General features: G+C 67.3%; 3 protein-coding genes across 3 annotated transcripts; 1 reads left to right on the forward strand and 2 right to left on the reverse strand.

Moving 5' to 3' along the window:
- Window positions 1-142: 142 nt before the first annotated feature.
- LOC125318918 (caseinolytic mitochondrial matrix peptidase proteolytic subunit) lies at window positions 143-2,695 on the reverse strand. The gene is made up of 7 exons (XM_048289872.1): window positions 2,598-2,695; window positions 2,273-2,371; window positions 1,950-2,021; window positions 1,763-1,859; window positions 1,041-1,228; window positions 594-699; window positions 143-407 (listed from the first exon to the last, which is right to left on the reverse strand). Exons 1-7 carry the CDS (start codon window positions 2,613-2,615, stop codon window positions 235-237), a joined length of 753 nt encoding a protein of 250 aa, XP_048145829.1. The 5' UTR covers window positions 2,616-2,695; the 3' UTR covers window positions 143-234.
- Window positions 2,696-3,545: 850 nt separating this feature from the next.
- Window positions 3,546-9,923, forward strand: RFX1 (regulatory factor X1). Its single transcript, XM_048289871.1, has 17 exons — window positions 3,546-3,611; window positions 3,987-4,196; window positions 4,328-4,416; window positions 4,996-5,084; window positions 5,182-5,506; window positions 5,983-6,164; window positions 6,366-6,485; window positions 6,563-6,678; window positions 6,771-6,889; window positions 6,968-7,056; window positions 7,354-7,505; window positions 7,755-7,852; window positions 8,153-8,302; window positions 8,483-8,691; window positions 8,870-9,023; window positions 9,233-9,278; window positions 9,483-9,923. The coding sequence occupies exons 2-17, from the start codon at window positions 3,995-3,997 to the stop codon at window positions 9,665-9,667; spliced, it is 2,325 nt and encodes a 774-aa protein (XP_048145828.1). The 5' UTR covers window positions 3,546-3,611; window positions 3,987-3,994; the 3' UTR covers window positions 9,668-9,923.
- A 570-nt stretch (window positions 9,924-10,493) lies between these two features.
- Window positions 10,494-15,097, reverse strand: DCAF15 (DDB1 and CUL4 associated factor 15). The gene is given in 14 exon segments (XM_048289818.1): window positions 10,494-10,633; window positions 10,939-11,054; window positions 11,504-11,608; window positions 11,676-11,761; window positions 12,014-12,142; window positions 12,238-12,329; window positions 12,405-12,670; window positions 12,672-12,846; window positions 12,936-13,106; window positions 13,292-13,428; window positions 13,506-13,612; window positions 13,684-13,819; window positions 14,228-14,325; window positions 14,969-15,097. Coding segments are annotated over 14 exon segments (1,803 nt in total). The 3' UTR covers window positions 10,494-10,577.
- Between the last annotated feature and the right edge of the window lie 102 nt (window positions 15,098-15,199).

Raw genomic sequence — 15,199 nt, forward strand, 5'->3', positions numbered from 1 at the left:
AAATCACTCTGTGACCCCACAAATGCTCCCATGTAACCCAAATCCTCCCTCTTCCCCCCCAGCGCATCCTTGGCCCCCTTCAATCGCCCCTCCCAGCCCCCAGCACCACTCTGACTCCCCCCAAAATCCCTCCAGGACTCACTTGGGTTCCACAGCCCTTTATTTCCACACAGCAGGGGCGTTCCCAGAGCTCCCCCACTCCAAAGGGGTGCCCCAATACCCCCAGGGGAGGTCTCAGGATGCCAGCGGGATTTGGGGAGGCCCAGAGGGGCTGTTGGGGGGCTCCTTCTGCACCAGCCGGGGCTCGTCCTCGCCGCGTGGTGGGGGATGCACCAGTACCTGGTCCAGAAGCCCAAATTCCTGCGCCTCCACCGGGCTCAGGTACCGATCCCGCTCCATGGCAGCTTCTGGGGAGGCACAGGGGGGTCAGGGAGACCTCCAGGGGAAACTTGGGGGGTCCTGCAGGACTTTGAGGGGTCCCTCACTGCGGATGGGCAGCGCCTGCCCCTCGAGCGTAGAGCCCGCAGCTCTTGAGGGCTCAGGGAGGGCCCTGGGACATGTGGGGGTCCCAGGGGAATGCGGGGGTCCCTCACCGATGACGGGCAGTGGCTGCCCCGTGTGTTTGGCATAGAGCCCATTGATCTGGCGCTTCAGCTGCAGGATCTCCTCGGCCTGGATGGCGATGTCGGTGGCCTGGCCCTGGTTGTGGGGTTTGGGGGGGCTCAGGAGGGTCTGGGGGAGTCTGGACCATCTCCAGCCCTGCCCACAGCCTTGCGGGCATGCCCACACATTCCCCCCAGTATCCCCTGGGGGATCCCAGCACATCTCCCCCCACCCAGGGTCCCCCCTTCTCCCTTCCAGGCGTCGGCCCCCATCTTTTAGAGCCCCCTCCCCACACACACAACACGGGGAACGCGCCCCTCCCCATTTCTGTGCTCCCCTCGTTTCAGGGTCTCCCCAAGCCCTTCCCCCCTTCCCCACAATTGCTCCTCCAGCTTCGAGCACTGCCTGCCGTGCCCCGAGCCCCCTGCCCACCGTACCCGGGCCCCCCCTGAGGGCTGGTGCACCATGATGCGGGCGTTGGGCAGCGCGTGGCGCATGCCGGGTGCGCCGGCCGCCAGCAGCAGCGAGCCCATGCTGGCCGCCTGCCCGACGCACCACGTGCACACCGGGGTCAGCACGTATTGCATCGTGTCGTAGATGGCCAGCCCTGAGGTCACCGAGCCCCCTGCGGGGGGAAAACCCCATGAGGGACACCCCAAAAACATTCAAACCCCTACGGGGACCCCAAAGAGCCACCACAGCCCCCAGGACCCCCAGCGCCCACGGGGGTGTATGTGGTGAGGGGGAATCACTGAGATCCTCCTGGGGGGAGGACAGGGTTCACAGGGGCATCCCCAAACCCCCTGCAGGACCCCTGAACTCCCCCCTGGGACCCCCAACCTCCTCCAAGCCATTAAAACTCCACGGACACCCCAAAGAGACACAACAGCCCTGGGACTCCCAAGCTCCCTCGGTGGCCAAGGGAGGGTCACCAAGCCCCTGATGCGGGCAGACACCCCCTTGGTGACACCCCTAAACTCTCCTTGACCCCACAAACTCCCCCAAAACCCCGCAACCCTCCCCTTTCTGCGCCCAGGGAGAGGGGGTTTGGGGTCCATGATCCTCTCCACGTGGTTCCATCTCCCCTTCTCCCCCTTTCAGACCCTGCACGCCTCCCCCAAGCCCCCTCCTCTGTCCCGCAGCCCCTCCCCAGCCTCACCAGGGCTGTTGATGTACATGTGAATGGGTTTCTTGTTGCTCTCAGACTGCAGGAACAGCAGCTGGGCGATCACCAGGCTGGCCAGGCTGTCATCGATCTGGGTGGTGCCGCGGGGGGGTCAGGGGGTTCCCAGGGCTCTCGGGGGCGGGTCTGGGGGTCCCCGAGCCCCCCCCCCGGGGGTACCCACCGGCCCCATGACGCAGACGATGCGCTCCCGCAGCAGCCGCGAGTAGATGTCGTAGGCTCGTTCCCCCCGGCCCTGGGGGAGAAAAGAGGGGTCTGGGGGTGGGTCTGGGGGCGTCCGGGAAACAAGGGGGAGGCTGGGATGGGGCTGGAAGTTTGGAGGATCGCGGGGTGCTCTGGGGGAAAAGGAGGGGGTGTCCGGGGGTGCTGAAGGGGGTCGGAGTGGTCTGGGGGGCTCGGAGGGGTCTGGGTCGGGCCAAGGGGGTTTGTGAGGGTCCGAAGGGGGTCGAGGGGGTTTGGGATCTCCGAGACCACCTCCCCACTCACCGTCTGCTCCACCACGATGGGGATGAGGGGGGGGGCGCGGGTGGGCACTGTCCCGTGCAGGCAGCGCCGGGCGCCGGCCCAGGCCCGGCGGAGGGAGCGCTGGGGGGAAATGGGAGAGTCACCGAGACCCCCGAGACGCCTCCCCAAAACCAAGAATCACCCCCATAAAACCCCCCAGAATCGGGATCCCCCCGAAATCGAGACCCTCCAAACTGGGACACCCCAGGACCGGGACTCCCCCTGGGTTCGCCCCGGACCCAGAAAACGCCGGAACTCTCACCCCGAACCGGGACCCCCGGACCCACCCCCCCCCCCGCCCCCTCACCGCCACCCCCGGCCCCATCGCGCCCCGGAAGCGTTCGGAGGACACGTGACCCGCGCGCACGTGACATCTCTTCCCGCCGGCCGCGCCCCCTCATGGCCACGCCTCCTCCAAAGCCCGCGCCCCTCTGTGGGCGGGTCCATGACGTCACGTGACGCACATCGGGACTACGTTTCCCACCGTGCTCGGCGGCGCGGCCGCCATGACATTGCCGGATGCTGCGCTGGGGGCCCCCCTCTCACCTGTGGCCCGCCCGGACCCGGCACAGCCCTACGGACCAATTTTAGGCGTTTAAAGATCCGGTACCGCCCCGCGGAAAGCAAGGCCCAGGAGTTCCCGCAGGCACATGTTGGGCCTCCCGGTCCTAATGGCCCCACGGCGGGACCCCCGTTTCGTTCCCCGATTAAACCCCTCGTTCTCCTCCTCACAGCGCTAATTAAACCCCCCGGTAGCGCCAATTAGGAAGGAACGCCCTGAAAACACCCCAGCGATGACGTCACGCCTCCGTGACGTCAAGAGACGCCTCTGCCGCCAGGGACCACATCTCCCGGTAGCCCTCACAGCCCGCGGCGCGATCACGCCCCCGCGCTGATCGGCAGCCGTGCTGGCCAATAGCGTTTCGCCAGCTCCCTGCGAGGCCCCACCTTCCCTGCCCCCCTCAGGAAGCGCTGATGGACGCACGGAACAACCAATGATGCGAGGGAGAGGCGGGGCTTGTGTGGAGCGACGAGTGACTTAACCAACCAGTGCGCGCTGGCGGAGGCTGGAAACCAATAGGAAGAGAGGGGCGGGACCGACGCGGGCGGCCCCGCCCGCCGCCGAGGCGGGTAGCAACAGTTGCCCCGGTGAGGGACCAGGGAGGCCGCCATAGCCACGGTCACCGTGGCGACCGCGCTCCGGCCCGGCCCGGCCCCTGCCGCCGCCGCCCCCCGCTCCGTCGGGCCCCGCCGGCAGCAGCAGCCGCGGCACCGGGGGCAGGCGGAGCCCGCGCGGGGCCCCGGCGGCGGCCGCGGGCAGGTGGGTCCGAGCGGCGCCGCCAAAATGGCGGCGGGGGGGTGAAGGGGGGAGCGGGGGGGGGCAGCGGGCCTGGGCGAGGAGGGCGGGGCTTGAGCGCGCCGCGCGATTGGCGGGCGGGCGGGCCAATGGGGAGGCGGGGCGCGGGGCGGGAGCCAATGTGGGCACGCGGGTCGCGGCTGGACACGCCCCCTCCCGCTCGGTGACGTCACGCGCGAGTCGTGACGTCACTTGCGGACATCCAGGGGGCGGAGTCTTGTCGTGACGTCACGCGGTGGGCGTCACATGCGGGGGTGGCATCACCCTTTTTTTCCCTGCGGTGACGTCAAGCGCTGCACTGACGTCGCTCACCCATCGCCATGATGTCACCCCCCCCAGCCGTCGCCATGGCGACCCAGCCCTCATACGTCACTGAACTGACTGCGACGACGTCACAGCAGCAGCAGCCCCCGGCCTCGGCACCGCCCCCCGCCGGCACCGCCCCTTTTGGGGCGGAGCTGCCAGGAGGCACCGCCTCCGGGGCGCCCCCTCCGGCGCCCCCCGCGCCCGCGCCCCCTCCCCAGCAGTTCATCGTGGTCACTGTGGCGGGTGAGCACCCCAAAACCGCCGCGGTTTGCTCCAAAAGCCCACCCTCCCTGCACCCCCTGCTTTTGGGGGTGACCCCAGAACTGGGGGGAAGGCAAAAGTCTGACCCGAGTGTGCCGTTTTTGTCCCCAAAGCAGAGGGGCTGCGGCCCCCGGAGGGTGCCGAGGGCAGCCCCGCCCCCCCCGCGCCCCCCCAGCCCGGGCCCAGCCCCGGGGGACAGCAGGTGCGAAAAACGGGAGGAAAACTGTGTCTTAATTGGGACTGGAGTGGGGTGAAATGTGGTTAAAATGGGCAAGAAGCAGGTAAAATTTAGATAAAGTTGTCCAAAAAGGGCAGAAATGGGGTGGGAGTGGGGTTAAAGTGGACTGGAATGGGGTAAAATTGAGCTGAAGTGGCCCAAAATACACAGAAATGGAGCTGGAATGGTGGTGGAATGAGGTGATATGGGATGAATAGGGACAAATTTGGAATAAAACTGGGGTGGACTGGGGCAAAATGGGATGAAAAGGGTGAGAACTGAAAACAAGAAGGGTGAAATGGGGTGGACTGGGCTGGAACGGGGCAAAATGGGTCTGGGACGGGTTAAAAGTGGTGCTGAAAAGGGTTAAACTGGGGTTGCCAAGTGCCCCAAGAGCTGAACCGGGGGTGCCCCCCCTGTGCCCCCAGCGCTCCCCAGCCCCCAGCGCCACGGCCGCCCCCAAGCCCGGCCCCCCCCAGGAGGTGAGCGGGGGCCGTTCGGGGGGGACGGGGGGTGTTGGGGGGTGCCCCCCGCTGACCCCCCCCCGGTGATTTTCCCCCCCAGGTGCAGCAGCTGCCCCCGGTGCAGCACGTGTTCCCCGCGCCCGTGTCCTATGTGGAGGGGGGGGATGGCTCGTACCCCCCCGGCGCCATGTGAGTGCCCCCCCAGCCCCCCCCCCCGCAGCCCCTCGGAGGGGTCCCCAGGGCTGACTGACCGCCCCCCCCCCATCCTATGCTTCTTCCCCCGCAGCCGCTCGGGCTCGTTCCCGTTCACCGAGACGCCGCTGTTTGGGCAGAACTCGGGGGGCTACTTCGAGGGGGCCGGGGGGGCTGCGGTGCAGCCCAGCCCCCCCCCGCCGCCCCCCCCCCCGGCCAGCTCGCAGGCCCCCCCCGCCAGCGCCCCCGTGCCCATGTATGTGGCGGGGGGACAGATTTTGGGGAGCCCCCCCGCCCCCCCTCAAGGCAGCAGCGGGACCCCCGGGGCTCCCGGCGGAGGCACCTACGTCATCCAGGGGGGGTACATGGGGGGGGGGGGCGCGGCCTATGCTCACACCACCCGCGCCTCCCCCGCCACGGTGAGAGCCCGGCATGGGGGGGGGGGGGGTGGGGAACACCTGGATTTGGGGGGTGGGGGATCGGGGAGAGGAGAGGACATGACTCTCTTGGGCGCAGGGGGCTTTGCCTGAGGGGCTTGGGGGGAAATCAGGAGCTTTGGGAGGGGAAAAGAGGGGATTTGGGAAGGAAAAAAAAAGGAGGGTTGAGGGGTCAATTGGAGAGTTCGGGCAAAATGAGAAATTTAGGGGGAGTGGGAGATTTGGGGGGGAAATGGAGATTTGTGAGGGAAATACTAAGATTTTGGGAAGAAAATTGGGAGCTTTGGCCTCGGGGACATCCCTTTCCCACAAACAACACCCTCCAATAATCTCTTCCCACCCCTCAGTATTTCGGGGCAAAACCCGTGAGGAATGGGGCTCTGGGGGTGGGTGTGGTGCTGGGGGCGGGGTCGAGGGGGCTTTTGGGGTGCAGGTGACCCTCCTCTTGACCCCCGTAGGTGCAGTGGCTGCTGGACAACTACGAGACGGCAGAAGGGGTGAGTTTGCCCCGCAGCGCCCTGTACTGCCACTACCTGCTGCATTGCCAGGGCCACAAGCTGGAGCCCGTCAACGCCGCCTCCTTCGGGAAGCTCATCCGCTCGGTGTTCATGGGGCTGCGCACGCGGCGCCTCGGCACCAGGTCAGAGCCCCCAAGAACCCCAAAATCGCCCCCAAAAAGCGCCCCGAAATCCCGCAGGAAGCGGAGCCGCCACAGCGCCCCTGCAGGTCACACGGCGCCATTGCAGCGCACGCCTGCACCCCCGCCTCCGCGCAGGGGAGATCCCCGAACTGCCCCGGGGAGACCCGGCCCCCTAAATCCCTCCGGCCCTCCCGTTTTCAGGGGGAATTCGAAGTACCACTACTACGGGCTGCGCATCAAGGCGGGGTCGCCGCTGCTGCGGCTCGTGGAGGATCAGCAGCACCTGGCCATGCGCCAACAGCCCTTTGCCCAGAAACAACGGTGAGGGGTCCCCCGAACCCCCCTCTCCGAGCCCCACAAAACCCCGCTGACCCTCCCCCTTTTCCCTCCCCCCACAGCCTCAAACCCGTGCAGAAGGTGGAGGGGGGGGTCACCAATGGGGTGTCATCGGGCCCAGCCCCCCCTGGCGTCCCTGACATCAGCGCCCAGGTGCAGCAGTACCAGCAGTTCCTGGGTGAGCACCCCCACAGTTCTGCACCCAAAAAGCAGCCCTCCTCCCCCCCCCCGCGATTTCGGGGAACCCCCCTGACCCCCGGATCCCCTCAGACGCCTCCCGCACGCTGCCGGAGTTCCCCGAGATCGACGTGCAGGGGAAGGGGCTCCCCGAGGGCGCAGGGGCCGAGGACCTGCGCGTGTTCCAGCAGCTCTACCGGGAGCACTGCGAGGTGGGAACCCCCCTGAACCCCAAAACCACGCTGTCCCCGCATTCGGGCCACCCTGACCCCACTGTGCCCCCCCCGAAGGCCATCGTGGATGTGATGATCAACCTCCAGTTCTCGCTGGTGGAGACACTCTGGAAAAGCTTCTGGCGCTGCAGCGGCGAGACCGAGGCGTGAGTGGAGGGGGCCCCCAAATTAGGGGGGGGGTTCTGCGGGCTGGGGGGACCCCGGGGTGCAGGGCAGGCCGGAGGACATGGGGGACAGCAGGATTTGGGGGTCCGTGGGTGTGGGAGTGCTGAGGACACGGGGGTTCCTCCTGGTGTGGGGTGTCTGAGACCCCTGGGATTTGGGGGTCCCCGGGATGTGGGGTGCAAATGGCTTTGGGGCTGCTGGGGTGGGACATGGGGGTGCTCTGGGGCTACTGGGGGTCCCCCCAGGTTTTGGGGTGACCCCGGCCCCCCGTCCCGCAGGCAGGAGGAGGCGGAGCGGCGCCTGCCCCGACGGCGGCTGCTGCTGCTGGCCCGGCACGAGCCCGTCCTGCGCTGGGTGCGCGACTGCGACCACGCCCTGTACCAGGGTCTGGTGGAGATCCTGGTGCCCGACGTGCTGCGCCCCATCCCCAGTGAGCCCCCAAATCCCCCAGAACCCCACAAATCCAGCATGGACCCCCAAAACCCCCCAGGAACCTCCCTAACCCAGCATGGCCCCGAAACCCCCTCCGGCCGGATCCAGCTTTACTTAACTGCTCCCAGGGAGAATCTGCACCCCCAAACCTCCACCCAGACCCCCAGAAGTTCCTTGTGGCCCCTCAAGGGCCCCCTAGATGAGCCTCCCTGGCCCCCCAAATGTCTCTTTTGCCTCCTCTTTCCAGGTGCCTTGACTCAGGCAATTCGTAATTTTGCCAAGAGCCTGGAGAGCTGGTTGGGGAACGCCATGGTCAGCATGCCTGAGGAGATGGTCCGGGTCAAGGTGGGCTTTGGGGGGTCCCTGGGAGCTTTGGGAGGGGTTTTGGAGGGACTGCGGGGGGGACCGTGGGGAGCACAGTGGGGTTGTGAGCGGTCTATGGAGGGTTTGAGAGTCTTAGTGTTGGGGTTTGGGGGGTTGTGCTTGGTTTTGGGAGGCCTGGGGGGAACCCTGGAGTGGTTTGGGGGTTTCAGAGGGTCATGGTGGGTCACAGAGGGTTTTGGGGTGCTGTGCCAAGCTCGGGGGGGCTCTGGGGGGGGCTCTGAGGGTGCCTGGCGCCCTCCCGAGCCCGCAGTTCCCCCGCAGGCAGCAGCGGCTGGGGCCTTCGCGCAGACCCTGCGGCGCTACACGTCCCTGAACCACCTGGCACAGGCGGCGCGAGCCGTGCTCCAGAACACGGCCCAGATCAGCCAAATGCTCAGCGACCTCAACCGCGTCGACTTCGCCAACGTCCAGGTGGGGGGGACCCCAAATGGGGCTGGGGGAGACTGGGTCTGCTCCATCCCTGGATCCGTGGGCTCCTCCCTCAATCTCCCAGGAGCAGCGGCCTGGGTGTGCAGTGCCTGGAGCAGGGCTGGGGGTGGTCTTGAGGTTCATCCTGACATTCCCGGTTCCATCCCGTGCCCCGTCCCACAGGAGCAGGCGGCCTGGGTGTGCCGCTGCGAGGCGCGGGTGGTGCAGCGCCTGGAGCAGGATTTCAAGGCCACGCTGGGGCAGCAGCACTCACTGGAGCAGTGGGCGGCCTGGCTGGACGCCGTCGTCGGCCGTGTCCTGCGCCCGCACCTGGGCACCCCCGGGCTGCCCCGCGCCGCCAAGCTCTTCCTGCTCAAGTGGTCCTTCTACAGGTGAAGGACCCCCAGAAACCACCTCAAATCCCACACATGTCTCAACCTCCCCTGCCCACTCCCAATCCTCCCTTCCTCCTGGAAGCCCCTGACCATCCAGAACCCCCCCAATGCCCCCATCACCCTCCTGCATGGCCCCCTGGCCCCCAGACCCGCTGACCCCGCTGTGCCCCCCCAGCTCCATGGTGATCCGGGACCTGACTCTGCGCAGCGCCGCCAGCTTCGGCTCCTTCCACTTGATCCGGCTGCTGTACGACGAGTACATGTACTACCTGGTGGAGCAGCGTGTGGCACGGGCCCGGGGCACCTGCCCCATCGCCGTCATGGGCGAGGTGGGCATAGGGGGGGCACGTGGGGGGGCACGGGGGGCTCAGGGCAGGTTTGCGGCCTCACCTGGATCACCTGGGGGAGCAGATCATTGCCTCATCAGTGTCATGGGCACAGGGCAGCTTTTAGAGGGGTTATGGGGGGATGACCCCCAACACCCCTGAAACATCCCCAAACTTGACCCTCCCTCCTCCTTTCCTCCCCCTCTCCCCAGTTTGCCAACCTAACGAGCTCCCTGAACTCGCAGGACCCTGACAAAGGTGCGTGACACCCCCCCATCCCTGCACACTCCCAGCAAGGTGGGGGGGGCAGTTAATTCTGGGGCAGGGGTTTATTTTGGGGTGGTATGTTAATTGGGAGATTCAATTCTGGAACTACTGATGGCAGCCCCCCACCATCACTGGTTTTTGGGGGGAGGGCCACCCTTCCCCCAACCCCCTCCCCACACTGTTCCTCCCACCCAGACGAGGAGGAGGAGGAGGAGGAGGAGAGCGATGAGGAGCTGCCAGCTGAGCTGGGGTTGGGGGGTGGCGAGGGGCCCCCCGATGCCCTGGAGCCCCCCCTGGAGCCCCCCCTGGACCCTCCCCCGGCCAAGCTGCCCCGTGCCGACCCCCGCGGGCTCTTCGTGCAGGCCCTGCCCTCGAGCTGAGCCCCCCCCCGCGCCCCCCCGGGGGGGACAATGTGCCTTAAGTGACGCCGGGACCGTGCCAAAGCCCCCCCGGTCCCCCCGGGGGGGGGGAAGGGACCCGCAGGACTTGGGGATGGCCCCTCCCCCCGGGGGGGATGGGGATCCTTTGGGGGGGGAGGAAGGGGAAGCCCGAGGGGGGAGGTGAACAAAGACCACGGGGACCCCAGGCCGCTGCCCCCCTCCCCCCTGCAGTGCCAACCCCCCTCCCCAGCTGCCTTACGCCCCCTCCCCCCGCATGTCGCGGCCCCCCCCGGCCCCCCCGCGCTTCGCCCCTCCCCCCCCCGTATTAGATTTTGGCGTTTTCGATCATTTTGTGCTTTGTGCCCCCCCGGGGGGAGGGGCCGTGTCCGTGGCCGCCCGTGTGGAAATTAAGCCAAACCTGGAATTTGGGGGGGGGGGGGGGGGGGGTCCTGGGGGTGAGTTGGGGTCCCCCCTGCCCCCCCACCGTGCCCCCCGCCCCTCCCCCTCCTTGCAGACGCTGTTTTTTACCTTTTGTAGCTTCTTTGTAAAAGGAATAAAAACCAACTGCGGTGTTCACCCGGCCCTGCCTGTGCCAGGGGGGCAAAACCCAGATTCACCCCAAATCCAAACTGAAAATCCCCAAATCCCAGCCCAAAACCTGCCCTCAAAAGCCCAGAACGAGCCCCAAATCCCAGTGAACTGAAGTGCCAAAATGGAAATGGGAATTTTATTTTGGGGAGGGGGGGTTGGAGGTCCGAGGGACCCCTCCCCACCCTGATAAAACACTGAATGGCAAAATGAGAAAAAAAAAAACAACAAAACAGAAATGAAAATCAAAAAAAAAAAAGAAAACAAATGGCCCCAAAGCGGGGGCTCAGGTCTGTGTCCACGGCCGGGAGCGGTGCCGCTGTCACAGCACGATCCAGGTGTAGCGCTCGTTGTCCGCCAGAACCTTCAGGGAACAGCCTGGCGGGGGGAGGAAAAGCAGCGATGGGGAGGGGCAGGACCCCCAAACCCAGGCACCAACCCCCTCAACTCCCCCTCCCAGGATGGCCCCAGACTGCCCCAGCCCCCCTGGGAACTCCCAGATCCCTACCCACCTCCCTTGGACACCCCTGGGACTGTCCCAGGAACCCTCAGACCTCCCCCGGGGCCCCCCTGGTCACCCCAGACTCCTCCAGGACTCTCCTCTGACCACCCCAGGATGCCCCCAGCCCCTCCAGGTAGCCCCCCCCCCCCCAGAACTCCCCCCCAGCCCTCCAGACCCCCACCCTTGTGCAGGGCCTCGTTGGTCATCCTGTGCACGCCGCGGCCGGGCCCCTCGGGGACGAGCCAGCGCATCACGGTGTCCACGCAGCCCTTGCGGTACGAGCTCCACACGCTGCCGCTGCCACGGTGGGTTGGGGGGGCTGGGGAGGCCCCCTGGCCCCCCCCAGACCCCCCAAAGGGCACCCTGGAGTCCCCACGGGCACTGTGGCCCTGCAGCATTTGGGGCACCCCAAGTGCAGTCGCTGCCAAAGGGGGCTTGGGGAGGTTTGGGGGGGGGTCCCTGAGCCCTTCCAGTTCCACAAACTGCTGCAGGGGGGCCTCACCCGGCACCCCCAGAATGGAACCAGCCCCCCCAAACCCACCTGAGCACCACAAATCACCCCCAGACTCCCCAAATCACCCCCCCAGACCCTCCAAACCTTCCTCGAGACCTCAAACTCGCCCATGGCCCATCCAAATCCACCCCAGCTCCCCAAAACCCCCCTGTGAGAGACCCCCAAATCACCCCCAGCTCCCCTAAGCCCCCTCCCAGCCACTCAAAACACCCCAAAATCACCCCCTCCTCACCTGGTCTGCCCCTTGACCTCGGTGAGGTCCCCGACACCCACGGTGGCGAAGGTGCCACTGTTGAGGTCCCAGGCGACCTTGAGGCTCGTGTGGTACGTCCTGGGTCTGGGAAGGGGGGAGTGAGCACCCGAGAGGGTTCTGGGGGGCTTCGGGACCCCCCCACCCCTCTCACCGGAGCTGCCCCTCCTCATCGGGGGAGGGGAAGGCCAGCAGCAGCAGCCCGATGTTGATCACCACCTGGTTGGTCTCCGGGCACACCTGGGGGCACAGAATGGGGGGGGAGAAGGGTGAGGGTGACCCCCCCATTCAGGGGGATCCCATGGGGGTCTGGGCAAGGCCTAGGTGGGTTTTCGGGGAGTATCCCAGGGGTGTTTGGGGTCCCGCACCATTGGGATGCACAGGGGTGGCACAGGACACAGAGAAGCTGGCATGGGGGGCACCAGGAATTTGGGGTATCCCAGGGTTCTGGGGGCTCTGGGGGGGCTCAGGGAGCTCTGGTGGTCCCAGCACCTCGAGGATGACGATGTCGTAGTCGCTGAAGGAACAGAACTGGCGGGACCAGGCGGCGTCGTTGCGAATCACCTCATTAATGACGTACTCGAAGTCCAGCGTGAGCTGCTCTACCGTCAGGTACTGCCCCTGGGGGGGCCCGGGGGGTCACCGCGGCTCTGCCCGCCCCCCCACGCGGGTTCCTGGGGGGTCCTTGTGGATCTGGGGGGCCCCCTGAGCCCCACCTGGGCCTTGGCTCGGTCCCGCAGCGGCCTCAGGCTGCGGCCACTCAGGTCAGTCACCACGAAGGGCAGCGAGATCTTGTCGTCCTCTAGGTCTGGTGGGGGGAAGGGGTCAGGGGTCACCCCAATAGTGGGGGGACTCCAGGGGGCACCCCCAGCTCCCCACTCACCCTCGGGGGGCTCCCCGGGCTCCAGCACATAGCGCAGTTTGGTGTAGTTGACGTAGCCAGGCTCGGGGGAGGTCCCGGGAGGATGCGACTCCCCCAGGGGGCTGCCGGGGGCTGGGGGGGTGGTCTCGGGGGGCAGCCCGCGGGGGGAGGGCGGGGGATCATCTCCCCCATCGCCGTGAGCCCCCTCGGGCCCTCCCCCAGCACCCTGAGCCCTCCGGAACAGGTCGGCCACGAACTCCTTGGCCTTGGCCACGGCTGGGGAGGGGAGTGCAGGGGGGAGGTCTGGGGTTTGGGGGGGTCCCAGGGGGGTCTGTGCGGCCGGGGGGGCCCCCCCAGCCCCCTCCAGCTCCTCGAGGGGTTGGGGGGGGGCGTTTTCCCCCCCTCCGGTTGGGGCCTGGAACGTTCCGGCGCTCGTAGAGGATCTGTCGGGAGCTGCTGTCGCCTGTGGGGGGTGCGGGGGTCAGGGGGGCCTGGGGGGCTCTGGAGGGTCCTGGGGGGGATCAGGGGATGCCGGGGGGTACCCGGGGGTACCTGCGGGGTGCACAGCGATGGCACAGGCCACAAGGGAGAAGCTGGTGTTGAGCAACACGACGTGGTCCTTGCGCAGCTGGAACGCCGGCTGGAAGGTGGGGAACGGATACACCACCTGGAACTTGGTGTGCAGCAGGAAGCCGTGGCGCAGGCAGGCGGGGGGTGCCTCACCTGGGGGTGTGGAGGGGTCAGGGGGGGGCACCCTGGACTGGGGAAGCCCCAAACATTCCCCCCGACCCCCTGCCAAAAAACCCCGACTTGCTGCTCAGCATGGGAACGGCCAGTCCGAGGCTGAGGTGGGCACAGGGACCCCCCTCAGCCGGGGCCAGAGGGCCGGGGGGGGGTCGGGGTCTCACCGGGGGGTGCGGGGGCCCGGCGGCAGGCAGGGCAGTGCCGTGGTGGGGGCACGGCCACGGCGCTCACGTAGATGTCCCGGTGGTTCTCGTCGCTCATGAGCATCATGTTCACCTGCAGCCCCGGGGCCGAGCGCGTGCTGGGGGGCACGGGGGGGATCAAGGGGTCACCAGGGGCTGGGCAGGGACGTGGGAGGGGTCACAGGGTGCCACCCACTTGAAGCCGAAGACGATGACCTTGTCGCTGTCCCCCGGCCACTCGCACACGGTCAGGTAAAGGTCACTGTAGATCTCCTCGTCCTGGAACAGCCGCACCTGGCGCACCTGGGGAGGGCCATGAGTGGGCAGGGGTTCCCCAGCGGTGTCCCCAGCGGTGTCCCCAGGGGTACCCCTACCAGGCGCAGCTTGCTGTGCACGTTGAACTCCCACCAGTACAGGTGGTACAGGTAGAAGGAGAAGTCATCGTCCCCAGAGCTGCTGGTGTAGGACAGGACGTAGCGGCCACACTTGGAGAAGCCCAGGAAGATGTGGCTGGGGGGACATGAGGGGACGTGGCGGGACATGAGAACACAGGCTTGGGGACAGGGACATAAGTATGAAGGGACACATGGACACAGTGACAGACACAAAGTGACAAAGAATTAGGGACAGGGACACAGGAATGGAAAGACACATGGCTGCAGTGACAGCCACAGGGACATGGCAACGGGGGACACGGACACAGGCAAAGAAAGGGACGATGGGACAGACGGACATAGGGACATAGGGGTGGGGACAGATGGACATGGGAATGGGGGGACAGGCAGTCATGGGGACATAAAGATGGGAGCAGGGAGATGATGAAGACGGACGGAATGGGAGGACAATGGACATGGCAGGTGGGGAACACACACAACAAGGATCACCCCAGGGCCCCCACAGAGTTGGGGTCCCCCTCACCCCGCCCACAGAAACTCCTCGTCCACGATGCTCTTGAGGGTGACGCAGACGCGCGGCGGAAGCTTTCGGAACAGCCGGGGGGAGAGCTGCCCACTGAGCTGGGGGGCACGGGGGAGTCAGGGACCCCCCAGCATCCCCCAATAGCCCCCACAGGTGGGAAGAGAGCTGAGCTGGGGGGCCACGGGACGGTCAAGGACCCCCCTAGCACTCCCCAAAGACCCTCACAGCCGGGAGGAGCTGCCCACCAAACTGGGGGGACACGGACCCCCGAACCCCCAAAACCCTCCCAAAATCTCCCAACACCCCTCAAGAGCCAGGGCAGAGCTGAGCTGGGGGGGCACTGGTGGGTCAGAGGCCCCCGAACACCCCAACACCCCCCACAGCCGGGGGGAGCTGCCCCCTGAGCTGGGGGGGCACGGGGGGGGGGGGTCCCTGCAGCCCCTCAGCCCGTGACCTCCAATCCCTCAGAGAACACCCCCCAGACTATGGCTCCCCCCGAACCCCCGACCCCTCAGCTACCACACAGGACCCCCCCAAGTCAGGGCACCCTCAGGGCCTCCTCAGAGCCCCCGCTTCCTCCCGCAGGGTCCCCCGCCATGTCCCCGATCAGGATCCCCTCAGTCCCCCCGTTCCTCCCTCAACGTCCCCTCACAGAGACCTACGACCCACCTCAGGGCCCCCTCAGAACCCCCTCCCTCAGTTTCCACCCCCCACCCCGTCCCCTCAGGCCCCCCCGCTCACCCGGACGCGGTCGAGCTGCCTCACGAGGTGCTCGCGGCGGCCTCGGGGCGCGGCGCCGGGCCCAGCCCCCCCCGCCGCCCCCCGTTTCCCCCCAGGGCCGCCCCGCTCCGCTTTCGAGCTCGGCGCCATTTTCCCAGACCGGCCGCTTCCGGCGCGCCGCACGCCGCCGCCGCCCCGCCCACACCGCGCTCCCAGTGGCCGCCGGCGCAACGCACGAGCACCTGATTGGCT

This window comes from Corvus hawaiiensis, chromosome 32 (assembly GCF_020740725.1).
Source record: "Corvus hawaiiensis isolate bCorHaw1 chromosome 32, bCorHaw1.pri.cur, whole genome shotgun sequence".
Taxonomy (NCBI): Eukaryota; Metazoa; Chordata; class Aves; order Passeriformes; family Corvidae; genus Corvus; species Corvus hawaiiensis.

What these genes read in the sequence shown, in the direction of transcription:
- LOC125318918 (XM_048289872.1), bottom strand. An exon ending in CATGTACATCAACAGCCCTG is followed by an intron (nt 1,229 to 1,762) that starts GTGAGGCTGGGG and finishes TTCCCCCCGCAG; the next exon opens with GGGGCTCGGTGACCTCAGGG. An exon ending in AGCCCTCAGGGGGGGCCCGG is followed by an intron (nt 700 to 1,040) that starts GTACGGTGGGCA and finishes CCCCACAACCAG; the next exon opens with GGCCAGGCCACCGACATCGC.
- RFX1 (XM_048289871.1), top strand. Translation starts at nt 3,995, where the DNA reads ATGGCGACCCAGCCCTCATACGTCACTGAACTGACTGCGACGACGTCA. An exon ending in AGGAGATGGTCCGGGTCAAG is followed by an intron (nt 7,853 to 8,152) that starts GTGGGCTTTGGG and finishes GTTCCCCCGCAG; the next exon opens with GCAGCAGCGGCTGGGGCCTT. An exon ending in CTCAAGTGGTCCTTCTACAG is followed by an intron (nt 8,692 to 8,869) that starts GTGAAGGACCCC and finishes GTGCCCCCCCAG; the next exon opens with CTCCATGGTGATCCGGGACC.